The sequence below is a fragment of the Pan troglodytes genome, chromosome 1 (assembly GCF_028858775.2).
Source record: "Pan troglodytes isolate AG18354 chromosome 1, NHGRI_mPanTro3-v2.0_pri, whole genome shotgun sequence".
NCBI classification, from domain to species: Eukaryota; Metazoa; Chordata; class Mammalia; order Primates; family Hominidae; genus Pan; species Pan troglodytes.
This window is the reverse complement of record NC_072398.2, coordinates 64479519-64503146: the sequence shown is the minus strand read 5'-3', so window position 1 is coordinate 64503146 and position 23628 is coordinate 64479519. Positions and strand designations below refer to the sequence as shown.

The window sequence follows — 23628 nt, the reverse complement described above, 5'->3', positions numbered from 1 at the left end:
GCTGAAATATGTGGGGAGACTAAAGGAAGAAAGGAATTATTTTAACAAAGTCTCTTGGTACAGAATTCTCTTGGCCTTGACTCCCTGTCTCTGGTGATAAGAATGTTTCTTTCCTCCTGGTGTGGGGAGGGCATTGTTCACACGGGAGTTTCATCTCCTTCTTTCAGGAAGAAAAGAGGAGGTCAGAAGTCCCCGCCTGCACCTGCTGTTTCCAGTTGTCTTTAGCTCAAAATAGTCCTTATGCCAAAGTGAGCATATTTTAGGATGGCTTATTCTGCCAGGCTTCACGGGTGAGGTATTAGGGAATTAGGACTTTGCTTTCTCATACTTTGGGGCTTAGCTTTTTATCATTTGCAGATTTTATTTTTTTAAGACACCAAAAGTGAAAGCCCCATATCTTTTAGCTCTAAAGCCCATTTTGCCCACCATTCATTAATTTGTTTACTTTGCATTAAGATGCCATTGTATTGTCATCCCTAGTCCCATGAAGCTGAGAAGTCTCAGGAAGAAGAGTGTTTGAGGGTGCAGAGTTAATTCACAAGAGCTTTGCCAGCGCTGACTAAGGGCACAGGGAGTGCTCCAGTGCTGCACTGAGTTTTCCAAGGTTGTTTTAGTTACGAGAGAGAAATAGGAATTACTAAAATTATTGAGCCTTATTGGTTAAGTCAGGTACCAATGTGCAGGCTTTTGTAAGTGAATGCTAGTGAATCTTTTGTAAGTGAATCTTAGAATCAATTATTCATCCTTTATGAACTTAAGTCATAAACAATTCAGTGATCCTTTTCTAATATCTTGAAAAAAGATAGAAAAGCCAGTGAGCTTTTCCTCCTCATCTCCCCCACTCACAATCATCAAATTGTGCATCAGAAAGGATTTTAGAACCAAGTCTTTATGCAGGAACTGTTTTCTACAGTGCAGTTTGTACTCTTGAAGGTAAACACATATTCATGGCGCTGTGTGGATAAGTTTCTTTCACATGGGAAGAGGGGACCCATGTTTATCTAGACGGAAATCAGTTGATATGGGGAAATTTTTATTTCATCAGAATAAAAATTCTGTCTCTGCCCCATTGAAGAGATTTCTCTTCTTCTCCCTGAAACAATCCAATGGAGAACAGCAGAGTAGGCCTCATGCTTTCGGATGACACCATATCTGAGACGATGCACAGGTGACCCGTGTGGGCATTTGCTCCCCCAGCAACGTCTGACACACTTCCAGTGACAATGCAGGTTATCTGGAGGAGCCTGTCTGGTGCATCAGGCTTCCTTCCATTCAGTCTTTCCTAACACAACCCATGCACCATACTTCAAGATGTCAAGAGAGTGACTCAGTCTGGTGTGTGACTCTTCTTCGTAGGTTATGAAATGTGGCAAAGGCAGGCAGGCATGTTCTAATGTTCTTAGACAAAGAAAAAGCAGGCAGCATTTCTATATTATGGGACAACACAAAACTGAAATCGCTGAGAGTTTTGTGGTTGCTTTCCTACATAAGCATCCCGAGGTCCTTAGCCACCACTTTTGGTCTCAAGCTCCTGATAGGGATCCCGACCCTGTGATAAGTGCATTCTTGATTGCAGAGGTTGCAGATACATTTGCAGAGTTACTTTTGTTTAAAAATGCCCCCTCTTGTCCCTCTCATGTGCATATGTATGAGTACTGACCAAACATTGCAGTTTTCATGTTGTATTTAAATAAAGGAGCTAATGGAAGTTAGTGACAATCATAGACAGTAGAAGGGACATCAGTGACCAGCCCTGGTTTTATAGATGAGGACTCAGGCCCTGCACATCACCCCTGCTGACAAACTCTGCTGCTTCAGCAAGGGGTCATGAATCACATGAACTTAAATAGGGGGACTCTGTCAATTAATTAAGAAATATTTTTGGCCCTCCTGCTATATTCAAGGCAATATATGCTAAAAACTCCAACCAGAGAGTTTCCACGATGAACGTCAAATCCTAAAAATGCTGTTTTTTATGAGGTCCCTGGAATATTTTCTAGGGCAACATTTCTGGGGCAACATATACATACGGTTATCTATCCAGTTACCTATATTAAGAGAAAGAGATCTGGCCAGGCGCAGTGGCTTACGCCTGTAATCCAAGCACTTTAGGAGGCCGAGGTGAGTGGATCACCTGAGGTCAGGTGTTCAAGACTAGCCTGGCCAACATGGTGAAACCTCATCTATACTAAAAATACAAAAAATTAGCTGTACGTGGTGGCTCACGCCTGTAGTCCCAACTACTCGGGAGGCTGAGGCAGGAGAATTGCTTGAACCCAGGAGGCGGAAGTTGCAGTGAGCTGGGATTGCACCACTGTACTCCAGCCTGGGCGAAAGTGCGAGACGACTCTGTCTCAAAAAAAAAAAAAAGAAAAGAAAAGAAAGAAGTGTTTATGAGAGAGATCCTCTATTATAAGAATATGAAATTTAGAAAGATTTGCATCCAACGTGGCTCAAATAAAAAATATTTTGGTGCTTGAGACAGTGAAAACATAAGGAACCTGGGAAAACTCAGCTATGCCAACTGGCTTTTCTGCCCGGGATCCTACAGAGAGGAGACAGTTTAATGTACTCTCATCATCCCAGATTCTGTTCTGCCTTTCAAACCTGCAATAAGGGAGGGCGTGTTTCCCAAACAAAACGTTTACCTTATTTGAATGATCAGATAAAGGGCAGTAAAATTACGTGACATATGTGAAAGTGCTTTGTAAACCATGAAAATTGATTAATGGAATCAGATATGTACATTGTTTTCCTTTGATAACCGAGTTAATGTCATTGCTCACAGATTTTAATGTTGCTTTTATACAGAGGGGACCCCCTCTGAGCCGCAGGCCCCACTGTCTGTCACAGGAGGCCTGGAGGGTTTCAGGTCACTTGTCCCCCTCCTTGTGGCCCCTAAAGGATGAGGCATGATGCTAAAGGGTACATTTCGCCACACTTGGATATGAAGGGAAGAAGCCATTCCAGAGCCCACCCCCAACCCCCTCCCTCAGACAGGACAACCAGTAGGCACTGATAGTAACTAAAGGAAACTCTGTGTGATAACGTGTCTTATCCAGCATCCTTCACCTCCTTGGAACACCCACAGCTATCTGCTAGGTAGAAGCAACTGTCATTAAGACTGTGGCCCATTAAGACTAAGTCCTATACTGCCCCATGCCCTTCGCATCTGTAATTCATCCCTGCTGTCCTTACCATCTTATTTTGTCCCCACCAGCCTTGTCAGCCATCTCACTAAGAAGGCTGTTAAATGTCACAGGACAAGAAACACAGAGCAAGTGCTGCTCAGACATGCGTCCTCCCACGTTCCAGTGGAATTGTGTTTTCAGAGGTGTATCTGCTGCCACCAGTGCAGAAAGTGCTCAGTAGTAATATCAGGTCATCTGTATGTCCTCAGCTTGTTTGCCACCGGCCCACACCCATAGTCAGCTGGAGATCATGCTGATACTGATAACCTTTGTAAAATATATATTTCAATACAATAACTAGGATACATTTTCTTTTTTATTTTTTTCAAAACACTGTTGAAATATGCCTTATGCTGCTTGCTCATGCTTTTTTTTTTAAATCACAAGTGTGTATCTGAAGAAACAATTTGGCATGCAGCTCCTAGTAACATTACTATAAATAGCATCTGTACATTGAAAGGAAATTGTCTTCCTTTAAGTCACAGGCACTGATAGACAATTATGAAACACACTTGCAGGATTACTGTACTGTTTATCCTTAATGTAACTTCAGAGTATTTCAGTGGAAAAGTCTGCAATAAATAAATGTCTTCCCCAAAGTTTGGGGACTCTGCATTTTTCCTTTGAGGGGACCAGGTTTAGCAAAGCACTAAAATATGCACTTAACTACCCTTTGTTTTTCAGCATGCACATCTCTGAAAGCCAACAAGAATTCTTCAGAATGCTGGATGAAAAAATTGAAAAGGTAAGAAGTGAAATAAATAACCTACATGTTTCAAGGGAAGTATAGTAATGGCTTCATATGTGAGGGCAATAACATTCTTGTTTCTATGTCATAAAGCTATTTTTGTGAAGGTTTGGGTGGAGAGTTAAATAAAAGTCACCGCCCTTCCAAAATAAAGTGCATGTGAGAATGTTTAAGGTATAATAGAGACTCCCAGGATCCAGGACTGTCCTTGCCTATTAAAGTATGTGAAGTCAGTTGGAAAGCAATAAGCAGTCTTTTTTTCTAGACTGAGCATTCTGACCGCTGCATGTCATTTTGCACCCAGTACCCTGCACTAACCTCCGACTGCAAGGGGGCCCATAGTACCTGCTGAAACCTATCGAGGGCCTATGCATGGCACTGATCTGAGTTCTTTGCAAGCATGTTATACCTAATTCAATTTATACTTAGGAAAATGGCATTGAGACAGGTATTATCTACATTTTACAGAAGGAAACAGGCTCAGAATGCTTGAGTAATTTACCCAGATTTGCAAGGCTAATAGTGGACAAGTTGGAATTCCAGCCCAGGTCTGTCTGACTCCAAAGCAGTGTCTCCAAGTTGCTTCTCTGGTAGTGTGTGGGGATTTATACTGACAGTAAGATACAAAGTCGATCTGTCATAATTAAGAGTTTACATACTTATAGAATTTAAATTCATCTCTTCAAAGGGGTGAATCTTAAATGTTAAAGATACAAATCCGAGTATTATAATTTTTTTATTCTAAAGAAGAGTGAACTTCTAAGTTCAGAACATATCACACTATGGTTAAGGCGTGACAGGCTGATTTTTACCTTTGAAATCTTTCAGTTTTAATTTGTATTTGTTTTTTACTTTGTGTTGTCCTTTTATTTTAGTATTTATTTATGAATTTCTAAGCTATGATGTATATCACTCAACAGAAGATAATGAAGAAGGTCTTAAATTCATTAGTATTATTTAGCAGGAGATCCCACTTTGACATGGACCCTCCGAGAGAATAATTGTATCATCTTCTAAGCCACCATTAAAAGACCAGCAAAGGTCACCAATGCGAAAAATAGAGATGGATAATGAATTAAAATGAGAGTTAAATCTATAATGTTCCCTGGATGTAAATAAATACTTGTTAAAGTATAATAATTTTTTTTTTATTTTCAGTGGAATTGTGGCTTATGAATGACTTTTTAAGTTGGAAACTTCATCCAGGAACAGTTGCCAAGTTTCACATATTGGTTCAAAAGCTGTTCAATTTGTCAATAACCTTTTTTAGTAAAGAGAAGCATAAAAAGAAATACAGGTTAAGTATCCCTAAATCGAAATCCAAAATGCTCCAAAATCTGTAACTTTTTGAGTGCAGACATGATGCTCAGAGCATTTTCAATTTCTGGACTAGGGTTGTTCAACCAGTAAGTATATATAACACAGATATTCCAAAATTCGGAAACGTTTGAACTTCAAAACACTTCTGGTCCCAGGCATTTCAGATAAGGAATACTCAACCTGTATTTTCTGCCCACTGAAACGATGAAGATCTTTTCTTCCTTTCTTTATTTGGACTTCCCCCCACTAGCTTTTTGGCAAGAAAAAGATTTGCGTAGTAGTTAGGGGTAGATGGTAAAACTTGAAACCTGAATTTTAAGTTATCTTTTTAAACAACACTTACAAACACTTAAAATGATATAATCTATATCCAATGTGGGTTTTTTTTTTTTTTTTTTTGAGACGAGGTCTCACTTGTCACCCAGGCTGGAGTGCAGTGGTGCAATCTCAGCTCACTGTGGCCTCTGCCTCCCAGGTTCAAGTGATTCTCCTGCCTCAGCCTCCTGAGTAGCTGGGATCACAGGTGTGTGTCACCACGCCCAGCTAATTTTTGTATTTTTAGTAGAAACAGGGTTTCACTGTGTCAGCCAGGCTGGTCTCGAACTCCTGACGTCAGGTGATCGACGTGCCTCGGCCTCCCAAAGTGCTGGGATTATGGGCGTTGAGCCACCATGCCTGGCCCAGTGTGTTTTGGTAATTGAAATTCTACCTCCTTTTACTCAGAATTGAAGTTCATTGCTCCCACCTGAAATCTGAGATCCCCTTTTGCTTTTGCATCCAGAATGTAGAGTACAACAAAATAAAGAGTAATCCAGAATGTAGAGTAAAACAAAAATAAAGTTTATAACTTGATCATTTGTTGGATGGAAGCTTCCCTGGACAAAAGAGCATTGGTAGATTCAACATAAACACTGTTTCCACTATTGAATACATTTACATTGGAAGAAGAGCTCCTATATCAGCCGTGACAGGTACCCAGCTGTAGATTCTTACAGGCAATTTTCTATCCTCTCTGAGCCATGCTTTCCTGCCTCTCCTCTCTTAAAGCTCATCCTTCCAAATATTTTGAATATGCTATCTTATGTGTCATTTAAACATTAAGCCTCCAAAAATTAAAATGCTTCTCCTTAATATATGTGTTTGCTTAATGTAGTCTGCCATCGTTTATATAACCAAAATTGAAAGCTGGATTTTTCCAAATTTCTTCCAAATTGTTTTCCTGGTCATTTACCATTGCTAAATATTTATTTGGTCCAGGCTAGCATGAGGAGAACCATAAATGCAAGTCAAATCTATTTAGATTTTACAGAGTTGGTTAAAAACAGAAAGAAGATTAAACTCACCTAGAGCTTCATGTTGAGAGATTGTAGTCATGCTGAGAGACCTTGAGTTTTAAGATTTCATCTCTCCCAGAAGTGACTAGTAATTCTTTTTTTCTCCCTTAAATTAATAAGAAGCAAAACTGACTAAACCTATGGAGATGTAAATGTGCCCTTCCTTGATGCAGCCTTTGCATTTATTGGATGTCTTTAGGGCATGGCTTGAATTTACCTTCTAACCTAATTTGTTATTGGATACCAAAAAACAAATTTCTGCTCTATCTTCCTCAAAATAGATGTAAAAGCACCATTAGTATACAGAAACCAGGACTGAAAGGTGGTTTCATATTTATAGTAAAACTTAATTTGCACATTTTGGACTACTCTAATTCAGAGATTGTCACAGTGCAGAGCTGCTGTTTACCTTTGCACCACAGCTGAACAAGTGGTTTTCTAAGAAGTTATGGTGACCAAGAAAAAGTAGGTAGCAGAAATGCAATTTAAAAAAATGATTCGGCCAGGCGCGGTGGCTCACACCTGTAATCCCAGCACTTTGGGAGGCCAAGGTGGGCGGATCGTGAGGTCAGGAGTTCAAGACCAGCCTGGCCAACATGGTGAAACCTCATCTCTACTAAAGGTACAAAAATTAGCCTGGCGTGGTGGCACACGCCTGTAGTCTCAGCTACTCAGGAGGCTGAGGCAGGAAAATCACTTGAACTCGGGAGGTGGAAGTTGCAGTGAGCTGAGATCCTGCCACTGCACTCCAGCCTGGGTGACACAGCAAGACTCCATCTCAAAAAAAATAATAATAAAATAAGATTCAGCACCTACTGAATACTATACTAAGCATTATGCTAGTTACTGAGGATACAAAATTAGATAGGAATTATAGAGTACAATATAAATAAATAGTAAACAGTCCATTGCTTTGACAAGTTCAATTTTAAAAGTGAATTTTAAAAAAATCTAAGTATTTTTCTGATCAAGGAGTACTTCACCCATCACCACCACCACCATCCTCACCCTCACCCTGCTGTTGTCACTGAGAGTGAGGTTCTCCTCCGTGGAACACAACTATTTGCCTTCTAAGCTGGTTCAGGGGTTGAAACTTCAGGTCCTTTAACCAGGGATTTGGGACTTGGTACCATTTCACATGCTGGTGGTGGGAGGCCACAACACTCTGCTGCGACCGGAGATGACCAAGAGAGACAGATTGTCAGGAGAGCAGTGAAAGTTCAAAGAAGCTTGTAATCTGATTTACTTTTGCTTTTCCTTTTGGAGAGTAAAAACACTGTGAACCAGTGGGAGCCACCTAATTTCTGTTCACCTCATTATTTTTTAGTCTGCTATCTAACCATCGTTATTCCACTGGAATCTATAGTTACTATTGTAACTCATGATTCACAGGCTCCTAGAATCTTATTTGAAGTGTTAGCATTTGCCTAACTTTTCAGCTTTAAGAAAATGACAGTTTTCTGTGGAGCAAAATAGTGATTTTAAACTTCATTTTTTCACTGTACCTAGAGAGGGAAGACAGTATCTAGATTAAAGTAGCCTGTGGAGGAGTTTCTGAATATAGCACCAAATACAGATGACATCAGATGTTAAGATATGCTTTCCACTATACATTCTAGTTTGTAAAAAGCAGAAAAAATAAATAAATTTTTTAGGTATCTGCAATAATAGTATCTTCTACAGGCAAAACAGGGATTTACATTTTGCTTTATGAAGATGTAAGACCCTGGCTGATGACCAGGGAGTCCTTGGCTTCCTCAAAGAGGATCCTGAATATTAAATAAAGAGTATCTTAGTACAGTGTCACTTGCACCTGATTACTGTTTCTGATGAAAGGCTTCTTAAACTTTGTTGGGCCTTGTACATCTTTTTGGAGTCTTACAAAAGTTACAAAGACTCTCCCTATGAAAATGCACAAATCATATACACAAAACTTTTAAGTATAATTTCTGGGTTTTAAGACTCCATGGAGCCTGGCCATGGGCCCCAGGCAAAGAAACTTTGGATTTCTTCCTTATGTATTTTGCTGGTGTGCTTCCGTCAGATCCAGGGCCCAGCTGCAGTCATGAGCATGCATGAGCCTAGCTGGCGACCCTATCCATAGATAGTTGTGACTTTAAAGAGGATTAGGGAATTGAGTGCAGATGACACCATGCAAACTCATTCTTCTTCCTTTCTTACATCCCCTCCTTCCTGTCTGTAAAAATAGTTCACAGTCTCCTGAGGGAGAGCCATGAGCATGCCTAGTGCGTCTCACATATTCCTGTGTGATCTTGAGATTCTGGCTCTGTTGATTGACATTATTCAATGTGACATTTCAGAAAAAGTCTGAGAAAGAGCAGTATGTGGACTTAAATCAGCTGATTTTAAAAGATGTTTGTTTGGCTGGGTGCAGTGGCTCACGCCTATAATCCCAACACTTCGGGAGGCCGAGGCTGGTGGATCACCTGAGGTCAGGAGTTCAAGGCCAGCCTAGCCAACATGGTGAAACCCTGTCTATACTAAAAATACAAAAATTAGCCAGGCCTGATAGTGCACGCCTATAATCCCAGCTACTCGGGAGGGTGAGGCATGAGAATCGCTTGGACCTGGGAAGCGGAGGTTACAGTTGAGCAGAGACCACGCCACTGCCATCCAGCCTGGGCGACAGAGCAAGACTGTCAAAAAAGTAAATAAAAATAAATAAAAGATATTTGTTTGTCTGTAGACCTCTACATCTATTGAACAGTCATTTACACTTACAAAATGTTGGAGTTCTTGAAGTGGCATTATTTCCATGGCCTCAGAACCAACCTGGTTGGTGAGAAAGGTCATGGTAAATATGCATTTGTAAATTTTTTTCAAGAATTGTCTATTGACGATACATCAGATCAGTCTGATCCATGTTATGAGTCGGTGTGTCAGAGATCAGAAGACGTTTGCTTTTCATCCAGTGAAGAGAGTGACTTGCACATAGTTGTGAACTATGATGTTGGGTTCTACGTGTAAACGATTTTTATAGTCTATTTAACCTCAGAGTTGTTACAGAACCAAATATAATGTTTGGCAGATGTGGTGGATATGATGATGGGTTTTATTTTTTAACTGTGTGTGTAAAGGCCTGCTTAGTGCCCACCAATGATAAGAAAACCTGGGACTGTCACATCAAAACCTAAACAATGTAACATGGCCTGCCCCACGTGTGCAGAGAAAGTCATGGTGTGTTCCTCCCACCCAGCAGGTTGTCACTTTCAGTAGCAACCAAAGCCTTCAGCACTGGCAGAGGGATACTCTTGCTGGAATATGTAGTTTAGCAGTGGGCAGGGCTGCCATCGTCATTCCATGAAACAATTTCTTGCTCCATGGTAAACATATTTTAACCAAGTTGCTTTGCTCATAACCAAGTCTGTTTTTGTCTCCTCTCCCTTCATCACCTTGCCTTGCCATCTCTCTCTTCTGAGTGTACCTTTCCTCATTCTTCAGCCAAATTAGAGCTATAATTACAACAGGCAAGGATGTGACTCAGTCTGTTTTGGTTTTATCTCTACTGCATAGTTTTATGCAAATGACTTCTTAATTGTCATGATGATGACACTGGTGTAGGAACCACTGGTGAAGTGTGTGCATACTCTGGGCTTTAGGATCCTGCATGCCCATCCAGCTAACAGTAGTAGATGAGTCTGTCAAGGAAAATGAATCAGGCAACAAGCTGAAAAGAAATGGAACACACTTTCTTTTTTCTGGAGGGCTTGATTTTCAGAAAATTCTTGAGGATCTATCAGCCTGGCTCTTTAGGGAGCAAGAAGAAAAGGAGAGTTCAGTTTCTAATGCAACATAGTCATGAGTCCAGATAAAAACCACGCCATTTCTGTGCATCAGATGTGGCCAACAACACTCTGAACTCAATAGCAGTGTGAGGCACAATCAGTGAATGGTATCATTTTGCCATGGATGCAAGTATTTGGACAAGGAAAGAAACCCAAGGTACAACTGAGAGTAACAGGAATGTTGGTGTGTCTCATTCCCTTGACTAGTTCCCATTCAGCTTCTCCTTGCCCTGTCTTCTCTTCAGCTATCCTTTTCTCTTCCTTCCCATTACCTTTCCATTCATTAGGTTTGGCAGTCATGGATGTTGCTTCAGCCCTACAGAGAACACGCAGGGAGAGAAAGGGTACCAGTCTTGGTAACTACTGCATTGTTATTTACGAACATCTAAAAGGACTCACTTTAGACTGACAGCTCCCTAAGGATAAGAATTGGGTCTCATTTGTCTTTGTTTCCTCAGAACCTAGCACAGGGCTTGGGACAAAACAGATGCTTAAGAAACTTGTTGAATGAGTGAATGGTGCAGATAAGAACACTGGGCTTCAAATGGAGACAGAAGCATGCAAAGGCAGGAAATGTGACCTGGAAGACTCCTAGAGTAGACATCTCTACTTGGAGCAGCATAGCAGGTATAGAGCAAGCACAGTGCCAGATAATTGGATTGATAGAGGCCAAGGGAAGGAGGCAGCATGGTGCAAGAGAAAGAGCCCATGCTTCAAACCTGGGCCAAAGCCAAGGATTGGCTCTGGCAGCAGCTGTGTGACCCCAGGTTAAGTTAAACTCTCTGATTCTCAGTTTTCTCACCAATAAAATTTGAGAAATAATACTAACTTGTCTGGGATAATGAAGAAAATACACAGAGTCTCCAGTAGTGTTTGATATGTTGTATGTGCTCTGTAATTGGTAGCCTTCATTTTGGTTGAAGTCGCTGTGTTTGTACCATCAAGGCCATTTATACAGGAAGGATTTGGGATGGGGTTGTGGGGGGTGGTGCTAAACCGAACCTGAAAATGCAGAACTTAGAAACTTGGATCCTGCGTGAGCAAGTGCCTTCCTATGGTACAAATATCTCCTTGTAGAAAGAGTAGTAGAATCGCACAGTTTCCAGTGTATTCATCCACCTCCCTCCTATGTGGTATAATAAACATGTTCAGGAGTTAGATTCTTGTGAACACTTAGAGAGCCATTAAATAACCTGTGCTTTCGAGCTGTGATTACAGAATGAGTCAGTGAGTCAGTGGCATGGATACAGCTACAGCTGAATCCCTATATATTTTTTTCTGTTTGGAAGTTTTACTCTTAATTGTTGTGTCTCATTTGAAAGGCTTTTATAAGCCTTTTAAAAGATATTCATTGGCCAGGTGTAGTGGCTCATGCCTGTAATCCCAACACTTTGAGAGGCTGAGGTGGGAAGATCACTTGAGGCCAGGAGTTTGAGACCAGCCTGGGCAACATTGCGAGACCCTGTCTCTACAAAAAATAAAAATAAAAATTAGCCAGGTATGGTGGCATTCACCTGTAGTCCCAGTTACTTGAGAGGCTGAGGCAGGAGGATCACTTGAGCCCAGGAGTTTGAGGCGGCAGTGAGCTGTGATTGTGCCACTGCACTCCAGCCTGGGTGACAGAGCAAGACTTTGTCTCTTAAAAAACAAAAAAGTATTAATATCAGCCTAAATATGCTTGTAACAACAACAACAAAAATTTAGGAAAGGGGCTCCAAACAAAATCATAGAAATTGTAAGACTGACTTCTTTGATCCATTTAATAAGCTTGACATGAACATGTTCTCTGGACCTAGAAATGAGCCAGGGCCATGAGAGGCACATAATGGGGAATGATAAAATAGGATTCTTGTCTTTAGGGAGCCTCAAATCTGGAAGAATAACATTTTGCATTGGAAGGAACTTTAGAGAATGTCTTATCCAATTTACCCTCAACTTTTCATCTCCCACTAAACAGCACCCTCCATAGCAAAGAATGAGACATTCCCATTTATATCAGCTGGGAAGGAATTATGAGGCATATTATGTTCTGAACATTGCTTGAAAAATTTATTCTGAAGTATTATGTTATTTCTGGTGCACTTTATTCCCCTCTTTCACAATTCTATCAAGTGCAGGCACATTCTGCTCTGTTCCTAGAGAAAGCATTCTTGGAGCAGACACTTCTAGACTCCCCTCACTTCAATTCCATTTTTCTAAGTTGATTCAAAAAGGAGTACCAAAAAATTGTAAGCTCGTATTTACAAAATTGATTGTTGGAGGCTTGCTTAGAGATGCATAATCATACCCTGCCTCTCTTCTGGGTTTCTTACAAATTGAAAACAGGCACAGGGAGCCAGATGAGTATCATGGTCAGTATCTACCTTATTAATGGGCTGGATGATTCCCAGGTGTGGATCCAGAGCGAGTTTGGAATATATTTATAACACTTAAAACATCAAATGATTTGTAGGCATAATATATAAAGAAGTAATATTAGTACAAACCAGTAAAAACCATCAATTAAACTACAATAAAGTTTACTGCAGCATTCTTTATTCAACAGCCAAAAAACTGGAAGAAAACTAAGTATCCACCCATGGAGAAACGAATAATTAAAATCCTCCATATTCGTACAGTGCAATATTATGCAGCAGTTAAGAGACATAAACCAAGCATATATATACACACATATGTGTATATACACATATATATACATATGTGTATATATACACACATATATGTGTGTATATATATATACATATATAGAGAGTCACAATTATAGATTTCAAATACAATTATTAAGTGAAGAGAGGATTATGCAGAATGATAAAAATTGTATGATACCATGTACATTAAAAACACACAAATACATTGTTTATAGATGGACATTCAACAAATATTTATTAAGCACCATCAGTTTTTACATGGCATATTTACAAATGGCATGTGTTTTTATCTGTTATATATTTAAATATTCATATACACATAAAAGTGTAGTATATTTGTAATATCAATATAACATGAATATCAAAGTATCTAAAATGATACCAAACATACAAACCAACCAAACCCATGAACATTGCTGTGCCTGGGGATGGGGGATGAGAAATGGGTGGTAGTTTCATTTCTTAGAAGGAGGGCAGAGGCTAGCAGGAGATGGTACAAAATATTACTAGTTCTTATGTCTAGTGGTGGGAATATAGTGTCTTTACATTCTTCATACTTTTCTGTATCTTTTAAATTTCTCAAAATCAAAAGAAGTCTATGAAAACAGGAATGTGTTTTTTGACAAAGTGTCAAATAGAAAAAACAAAGATTACACAATGGTCACTGGCTTTGCTACACCTTCCCCTGGGTCCCAACATGTGGATTTGGGTGGAAGAAAACCTTCAGGAAGTGCTAACATATGGGCTATGGGCCGTGGGCCCTGCTCTAGGTCACCTGAAACACTGCTGATTTAGATTTCACTTGAAATCACTGCTGTTTCCAAGGGCTCTGATAGTCATGGCCACAGATGCAGTTGAATTGCCTGACCTCTATTAATTGCTGTTCTTATTGGCCAATTAGCCAAATGTGTGACAACCCTTAATTTAACCTGTGTTTCATGATTCAGTAAGCCGGATAGTACCCACGGATCAGTAGTTCTGATGGCCCCAGCCTGTCACGTGTCCTCTGGGGCTCCTTTGATTGTTATCCTCCCAAAGTGCTCATTCCCAGAAAATGGGTTAATCAGGCCAGTGAAAGCCTCAGCCTCCATAATAAAGTCCCATGGGCCTACTTATCTTCCTCTTCTGGGGTGCATGCAGGTTGGCCACCTTAGCCATGCCCTAGAAGAGGAAGGAAGCCAAACAGAAGTGTTCTTCCCAACCCTGGGCCCCAGATGCCCACTCCTTACTGCCCTCTGGGCCGCTCTCCTTCCTGTCTGGCTAGTCCATTGTTCTCTGCCTTCTAGAAAGAGGGCCCTCCCATCAATAGCTGAAGTCTTCTTCCTGGCCAAATGCATGTGCTTCCTATTCTGAAAGCAAAGAGAAAGGAAGGGAAGGTGAGCCCTGTGGTCCCTCAAACAGTGTCACCCCCCTTTGTGGAGAGGAAAGAAAGGAACCAACTTAAAGTATATCCCTCACCTCTCCCTCTCCAGAGGCCCAGCCCATGGATCAGTGAAGGGGCAAACCCAACCTCTTCTCCTTTCTCCACATGTGACTGGATGAGTCAGTCACCATCCAGAGGGTCTCAGCAGGTGTGAGGCAAGGGACTAATGGGGACCTACCAAGTTCTCTAATCCAGCAAGAAAACTGATCCTCATCTAACTCTTTCTGGTATTTCCTGGTTAAAAACTGTAATGAAAGGAGATGTGTGATTAGTCTCCCCAAACCTCCATCCAAGTTCAATATAAATTCTAGGGTGTATGTGGAACAGAGAGCTCTTTCAGAGCAAAGAGCTCTAAAGAGTTTGTCTGGAAGGCACATCTTTGTCAAGAGGCAAATGAATTAAAATGCCAGATTTGCTAAAGCCATTGTCCAAAAGGAAGTGAATCCTGGGGGAGGTGTGTGAGGCTCCAGTCTACCAAGTGGGTTTTCCCAGGTTTCCTGGCTTGAGGGCAAGGTGGTAGCATTTGAATCTTAACTCTTACACTTGAGAAGACACTAAGACATCCCTTTTAATTAAGTCCAACAAATAGCATGGAAATCTTCCACAAAAAAAATCCACAAAAAATTATATGTCTGATTAGAAGAAATCAGTCACAACAGGGAAGAATTTTATAAGATAACGTTAAGTGAAAAAAAGCAAAGTAAAACACTGTGTCTATAATAGGATTGAAATGGTATAAAAATGTCATGCATATGGACAAAGATTGAAATGAAATTTGAAGACTGATTGGGAAGAGATGCTGTTGGAGATGAATTTTTCCATTTAATTTTGATTTTCAATGTTTTCATGTTTGTAAAATAAGAACAGTTTTTGCAGAAGAGCTCTGGAGAGATGTCTCTCAAGGTGGAAATTATGCCTGCTGTTTGAGCTCTAAAGAGGGCAAAACCCTTGAACAGTGTTAGCCTCTGATGCTACTGGTGGTTAATTCTGTTCTCTGGGGCAGGGCAGGCAAACTATGGCCCATAGGCCACATCCAGCCTGCGAGACAAAAATGGTTTTTACACATTTAAATGGTTGGGAGAAAATAAAAGAAGACTATTTTGTGACATGTGAAAAACAGCATGAAATTCAAATTTCAGTGTCCATAAATAAAGTTTTATTGGAACTCAGCCATACTCATTCATTTACTTTTATCTATGGCCGCTTTCAAGCTTACAATGGCAGAGTTGAATCGCAATGAGACCATATGGAATGGACGGCCTAAAATATTTACTGTGGCCCTTCCCAGAGGAAGTTTGCCAAGGCCTGCTCTCGGACATCAGTTCAGTATGGCCAAGAGAACGTGGTCGTCTGCATTATCTCTCCATGTCTTTATCCTCACTCCTGCTCACCTCCTTGTGGGGAAAGAACATCATTGAAGTCATCCAAGTGCCAGCCTCAGATAAAGCTTGAAAAGTACGTGGCTTAAAGCTTCTAGGCCAGGTGCGGTGGCTCACGCCTGTAATCCCAGCACTTTGGGAGGCCGAGGCAGGCGGATCATGAGGTCAGGAGATCGAGACCATCCTGGCTAACACGATGAAATCCCGTCTCTACTAAAAATACAAAAAAATTTAGATGGGCGTGGTGGCAGGCGCCTGTAGTCCCAGGTACTCGGGAGGCTGAGGCAGGAGAATGGCGTGAACCCGGGAGGCGGAGCTTGTAGTGAGCCGCGATCGCCCACTGCACTCCAGCCTGAGCAACAGAGCGAGACTCTGACTCAAAAAAAAAAAAAAAGGCTTCTAAAATATCCTCCTTACTGTTGGTGAAATGGGGATTCGGGTATAATAAACACTTCATGGGGGTTTCGAAGCTGTTTAGTTAATACTTACTCTCTCTTGGAAATGAAAAGCCCAATATCCCAGGATTGTTGTCACTGCTGTTATTATCACGGTGATCATTCCTATATATGGTCAAAGAAACAGTCAGAGGCTGTCACACTCCACTGCTCATTACAAACGAGACCTTTTTCCAGCTGAAACAATAACACGTGAGTCTAATTAGAATAAAGCTCATTAGAGACGGAGAAAGCCATTAATGCCTCGATTGATTTTTCTAATGAAGTAATCCAGGGGAGGAGACTTTAACAGCACAGCTAATTATTTTTTGCTTTTCTTCAGTATGTCTTTGGCATTTAAAACTGTTCTTATGACTTGTTGTTTGACTATAAACGAAAATGCTGCTGAAAAGTGCTCTGTGATTAAAGAGGCTCTGACACATCCAGCCCTGAGAAAGGGATGGAAGGCACTGCTTCCTACAGGAGGAGGGCCCTGCAGCCCTGCAGGCGGAGGTTTAAGCCCAGCAGCCCCTGGGGATAGCCTTCCTTTCACTTTTCCAGCCTCCTCTTCCTGTGTATTCTGGATTCTAGCTAGTCGTGCACAGATGCTCAAGCTGCAGAACGTGGTTATCTGCTCCTGCAGTCCTGGTTCAAGGACAGAGCTGAAACATACAGATTCTTATGGAAACTTGGATCTGAGGTTGCCTCTGGATGGTAAAACATGGAGGAAGGGGTTAGGGGATAAAGGGTGTTAGGTGGACAGAGGAGGGAGATGCCTATTAAATTTATGCACCAGAATGCAGGTGGGGCAATTGTGCTTCATTAATCAAGGTGCTGTTTACCACTCAGAAAGCAGTTAAGTCCCACAGTACAGGATAAATGCTGTCAAGGAAGGATAACAATAAGTCAAGAAACTGAGACTCAGGATATAATAGACTTGGGAGACTCAGAACAGGGAGGATGGGAGGAGGATGTGGAGTAAAAAACTGCATAATTGGTACAATGTACACTGCTTGGGCGATGGGTGCACTAAAATCTCAGAATTCACCACTGTGTCATTTATCATGTAACCAAAAACCACTTGTACCCCAAAAGCTATTGAACTAAAAAAATTTATAATTTTTTTAAAAGCCTTGCTGAATGAGGAAATTATTCAACAAAAGGCATTATCTCAGTGACTGTGTTATTAGAAATATAGTTTAGTGATAATGCACAGTCCAGCAACTCACAGAGATTCCCAGTGTCATCCAGACAGGTAAAGGAGCGGAGGAAAAATTCTTCAGGTGATCATTCAGCTAGTCACCAAGCCAACAAGAGCCTGCTTTATCACAAGCATAACAGCTTACACTTCCAGACAGAAAGAAGCCTCATTAAAATGAACTTCTGTCATGAGCCTTTATTACAAAACTTCATGTTTGCTTTGTACAAACCCAAGAGTCTTGACCGGACTTGTTTGCTGACTCCATTGCCCTACCCATGAGGTTCTTTAACTCAGAACTTTATGATGAAAGCAAAAGACAGAGTTTAAGATGCCTGGCTGAGGCCGGGTGTGGTGACTCACACCTGTAATCCCAGCACTTTGGGAGGCCAAAGCAGGTGGATCAGCTGAGGTCAGGAGTTTGAGACTAGCCTGGCCAACATGATGAAACCTTGTCTCTGCTAAAAATACAAAAATTAGCCAGGCGTGGTGGTGCATGCTACTCGGGAGGCGAAGGTTGCAGTGAGCCAAGATTGTGCCACTGCACTCCAGCCTGGGTAACAGAGCCAGGCTCCATCTCAAAAAAAAAAAAAAAAAGCCCGCTGAACATTATGGAAAGAGAACTGGACCTGATTCCACATGTGATTTATGTGGGTATTAGCAGTCCCCTTTATCCACTGTTTCAGTTACCCAGAGTCAACGAGAAGAAGGGTGAGTATAGTACACTAAGATATTTTGAGAGAGAGAGAACACATTCACATAACTTTTATTATAGTATATTATTAGAATTGTTCTATTATTAGTTGTTACTGTTGTTACTCTCTTGCTGTGCCTAATTCTTTTTCCTTTTCCTTCCTTTTTTTTTCTTTTGAGACAGAGTTTCACTCTGTCACCCAGTCTGGAGTGCAGTGGCACGATCTTGACTCACTGCAACCTCCACCTCCTGGGTTCAAGTGATCTGCAGTCTCAGCCTCCCAAGTAGCTGGGATTACAGGCGCACGCCACCATGCCCAGCTAATTTTTGTATTTTTAGTAGAGGTGATGGGGTTTCACCATGTTGGTCAGGCTGGTCTCGAACTCCTGACCTCAAGTGGCCACCTCAAGGCCACCCACCTCGGCCTCCCAAAGTGCTGGGCTTACAGGCGTGAGCCTAATTTATATAGGTAGGTAGGTATGTGTAGGAAAAATATAGTATATGTAGAGTTCGGTACTCTCTGAGGTTTCAGGCATCCACTGGTGATTTTGGAACAAATCCCCCATGGATAAGCAGAGACAACTGTACTTAAATAAATACAAATAATGAATAATGGACAGTGGGATTCTAGTATCAACTTTGATTGCCTCTCTTTGCAGTCCTGTTGCCCCTCTCCTAAGTTCCAAGCTATTCATGTAACAGGGCCTATGCCCTATTCTGTGTGCATAGTTTTGCTCAAAACTTATCAGTTGTGTTGTTTAAAAAGGCTGCATCTTCCATTATGATGTGCAAAACATTGATGGTTTTCTTCCCTTACTAATGTACCAGGACACTTTCTGTGTAATACCATTTAACAGCCTCCACCCTGCTACCCCCACACCCCAGCACTGCTTCCCTCCAAAGCCAGAGTGTTCACAACCCTTGGATATGGGCCACACGAGGACTCCATTAGGTACCCAAAATACAAAGATGGACAAGAAACATGTTTTCCCCCTCAGTAAGGGAGGCAAACATTTTGCCTAAAATTCTATACAACATGATGGTGCGATGGAAGGACCACTGAGAAGGGAAGAGACTGTTTCTCCCTAGGGCGACTACAGGGAAATCCCAGCTACTTGGGAGGCTGAGGAAGGAAAATTGCTTGAACCTGGGAGGTGGAGGTTGCAGTGAGCTGAGATCGTGCCACTGCACTCCAGCCTGGGTGACAGAGCAAGACTCTCTGAAGAAATAAAAATAAAGAGATGGGAGCAGGAGAAGCCAGCCAGGACAGAGTGAGAAGCACCGAGGCCCTCTGGTACTTGGCTTCTTTGAGGATCTGAATGTGAACTGACTGATTGAGATGTGGGCCCCATTTCTCACCTAGACAGTTTTATTTCCTGTTGGACCAGTTGGTCTCATTTTTCAGTATCATCGTAAGAGCTATAATTTATTAAGCACCCACCATGTGCCTAGCTTTGCTAAACACTTTCATGTATATGTTTAATTCCCACAACTCTGCAAGTTAGGTTTTATTGTCCCCATTTTACAGATGGAGAAACAGATTCAACACTTCCTCTCAGTCACTTTCATCTAGTCTACTCCAGTGGGAGAATACTCAGTTCACACTGATTGTTACATGTCTGAGGGGTGTGTGTATTGGGCTGAATGCATACATGTCTATAGAAACATACTAAAAACATATATGATGAATCATACCTGACACTGAATGGCAAGGCCTAGACCAGCAGTCCCCAACCTTTTTGGCACCAGGGACTGGTTTTGTGGAAGACAATTTTTCCATGGATGGGGAGTTGGGTGGGGCGGGGTGGGGGTGGTTTCAGGATGATTCAAGCACATTACATTTATTGTGCACTTAATTTCTATTATTACATATTCACCATAATGTAGAATCAGTGGGAGCCTTGAGCTTGTTTTCCTGCAACAAGATGGTCCCATCTGGGGATGGTGGGAGACAGTGACAGATCATCAGGCATTGGATTCTCATAAGGAGCACACAACCTAGATCCCTCACATGCACGGTTCACAGTAGTGTTCGTGCTCCTATGAGAATCTGATGCTGCCGCTGATCTGACAGGAGGCAGAGCTCAGCTTCACTCACTCGCCTGTCGCTCACTTCCTGCTGTGTGGCCTAATTCCTAACAGGCCATGGACCAGTAGTGGTCCATGGCTTGGGGACTAGGGACCCCTGGCCTAGACTATTTGTCTATTTTAAACCTGTGGAGGAAAAGTACGTTAGGCACATTGGAGGAACAGTTTCTTAAAGTCACTCTTTGAGCTGTTGCTCTTTAAACTAGCAGGATTTAAAATTAGGATGATGTCCTTTCCTTAATACTTCTAATTCTTATAGACACACTTCAACAAACAAAAACCCCTTACACTAGAACCTTAGAAATGTGTGTTCTGCACTGACATCAACTTACACTTCCAGGAGGATAATAATACAGATAACTGAAGAAGACGTGGAAGCCTCTACACAGAGTAGGGTGTGGTCGGAAAAATTTTGGTAGGCAAAGGTTCCTTGGGGTTTTTTGAGTCTGCACCCGAAGGCACTCATGGTTCTTTCAAACAAGCCTTCTTTGTCACCATCACTAGGAGTTTCTGTTCTCCCAGCTTTCGAGGGCCTCCTAGGGATCTTGCTCTCTGCAGCTTTCAGTGTGTCCTTTGCACAAGGGTGGGATTGTGACTAAGATCCTCCAGTTCTAATTGAGTAACGCATCCTGACAAAGACTTCCATTTGGGGTTCCTTTAAGGGGGAAGGGCATACTTCTGCGAAGAATTGCTGTGTATCTCCCAAACCCGGCTCCCACTTCCTGCTTTCTGACAGCTGAAGGTCTTCAGGTTCTCTTTTTGGCACAGTTCTTTAAAAATTAAATGAGACATGAAGTCATGCTACAGAAGCAGGCTCCCTGTCCTGCCCAGTAGGGCCAGTGTGCAGATGGGGTCCCCTGTGATGCTAAGATGGGGCCCCTCCAATGACAATTCTCTCAAATCCCCTTTATTTTTACTTACTTATTTATTTTTAAAATGGCATATAGTAATTGTGCGTATTTATAGGGTACATGTGGTATTTTGATACATGCATACAGTGTGTAATGGTCAAATCAGGGTACTTAGTATATGTATCACACCCAAGAGTTATCATTTCTTTGTGTTGGAAACATTTCAAATCTTCTCACTACTTTGAAATATACAATATATTACTATTAACTCTAGTCACCCTACTGTGCTGTTGAACACTAGAATGTATTCCTTCTAACCAGCCTCTCTTTATCCTCGCCTCAAGCCTACTATCCTTTGCACAAGGTAATCGCCTCTGGTAATCACCATTCTCAGGTCTCCTTTCTTAGAACGGCACTGGATGGCCATATGGTTTATGGCCATATCTTACTTTCAATGTGTTTTGATTTCAAAGTTTGTTACCAAAGCAGTTGCTTCTCAGTGCTGCTGAAACAGGTGATAATAACAATGAAGCTGAATTGAATTTGAATTTAGTTATCAAATCACTGCAGTTGTAATAAAGGCAAGGAGCAGCCCTGTGGGCTTGCGCTTCTCTGAGCTTCCCCCACAAGCATCAGGGCTTCACTCTTTGCCTTGCAGGACTGATATAAATAGTACGTAAAATAATATCCGCAAAGCAGCTAATGCTGTTTTCTTGCTCCTTTGTATACTAATGATAATAATTTCAGAGTAGCCAATGCTTGGGAAATGAAAGTTGCAGAGTCCTGTGTTTACAAAGAAGGTTTATATTGTATTTGTCCCTCAAAAGGTGGGGTTGGGGAGCCTTTACTGTGGTTTGAAATGGTCCTTCTACTACAGAACCCAGAAACTCATTTACCAAATTGAAGACAATGAGAACACCACCTTTCATGTATGCATGTGTATGCATGTGTGCACGTGTGTGTGCTTGTGTGTGCACACGTGTGTATGTGTGTTGTGTGCACGTGTGTGTGTGTGTGTGTGTGTGTGTATCTGTCTGCCATTCCTTCCAAGTTCTTCCTCATGGATGAAGCACCCTCTAAACTCCACATTGGCTGGCTGAGACTTTGCTTTGATTTGAGGCCTCATTTAGTCACAGGTAGTAGAGGGACTTCGGTTTCTGCCGTAGAAGTTTTATTCATGTACATCGGTTTCTGGCCTGTCTGGAGTGCAAGGCTGAGGTGGGAGGAAGAGTTCCCTGACACCTATCAGATGACAGCTTATGGTCATAGTCCTTACTCACCTGACAGCCACTAAGGGAGGAGGTCCCTATTCCCCTGCCAGGGGGACTGAACAAACACAGAGTTTATAATAACAACAATTACAATAAGAGTAGCAGTAGTAGTAATAGTAGCATTAGCTAACATTTATTGACTACTTGCCAGACACTATATTTTTTTCCATTTAATCCTGACCATAACCCTATGGGATGGAGACCGTGATTATCCCCAGGAAACCAAAGCCCAGCAATTTGTGCGCTGTCAAACAACAGTGTATATGTACATATATACACTGGAGATGTCCACTTTCCTTTCCTAATAAAACCTTCAGGAAAACTCCATGAGCCCTACCTTTCCTCTCCACCTGAATACTTGGGTCCATTTGTAAGTTTCCTCTCTGAGCCTCGTGAGTTGGGGATCTGTGGAGAGCATCATCTGATATTTATGGCATTGTGTGGATACATTTGTATGTGTCTTGTTCCCCAGATTAAAAAATAAATCCCCAGTGGCCAGGGACTTTTAAGTTCTTTCTAGCTCTCCAGTGTGTGACCCAGAGCATGTCTCCTGAGTGGTCTGGGCCAAGGCTAGGGATGGCATCTGCTTGGGCAGTGTCACCAGGGAGGCTGCCCATGGGATGACTGCCAAGTACACACTCCTCATGTCAGGAAGACTGGTTACCCAGCTTCTCTGCTCAGGAGAGGTTTTGTGCAGCAAGTAAAACAAGCCTAGAGATGACACTAGACTCAGACACTCTGCAAGTGGTAGGGGTGGGAGTTAGCAATCTGATGATGGAGGAAACCAAAACATGCTAAGGGGTGAATCCCATTCTAAGGGAGCAAGCAATCTGGGGCCAGTTGGCATGGGAGTGAGCAGCCCCACCTGCTTCCACAGGCCTGAAGACTTCATTGTGTGGCAGTTTGTTTTTTCGTTTTTTTTTTTTTTTTTTTTTTTTTTTTTTTTTTTTTTTGAGACAGAGTCTCACTCTGTCACCCAGGCTGCAGTGCAATGGTGCGATCTTGGCTCACTGCAATCTCCGCCTCCCAGGTTCAAGCGATTCTCCTGCCTTAGCCTCCCAAATAGCTGGGACTACAGGTGCCCGCCACCATGCCCAGCTAGTTTTTGTGTTTTTAGTAGAGATGGGGTTTCACCATGTTGGCCAGGCTGGCCTCAAATTCCTGACCTCAGGTGATCCACCCGCCTCGGCCTCCCAAAGTGTGGGATTACAGGCGTGAGCCACTGTGTCCAGCCAGCAGTATT

At 41.9% G+C, this 23628-nt stretch overlaps 1 protein-coding gene across 2 annotated transcripts in view; it reads left to right on the top strand.

Annotated features, from left to right (window-relative positions):
* Positions 1 to 23628, top strand: part of C1H1orf21 (chromosome 1 C1orf21 homolog) — a 241417-nt gene that overhangs the window by 207016 nt on the left and 10773 nt on the right. For both annotated transcript variants that reach the window (NM_001242610.4, XM_063788786.1), the window contains one exon: positions 3876 to 3936. In NM_001242610.4, the coding sequence (NP_001229539.1) occupies positions 3876 to 3936 (61 nt within the window). The remainder of the gene's footprint in view (positions 1 to 3875; positions 3937 to 23628) is intronic.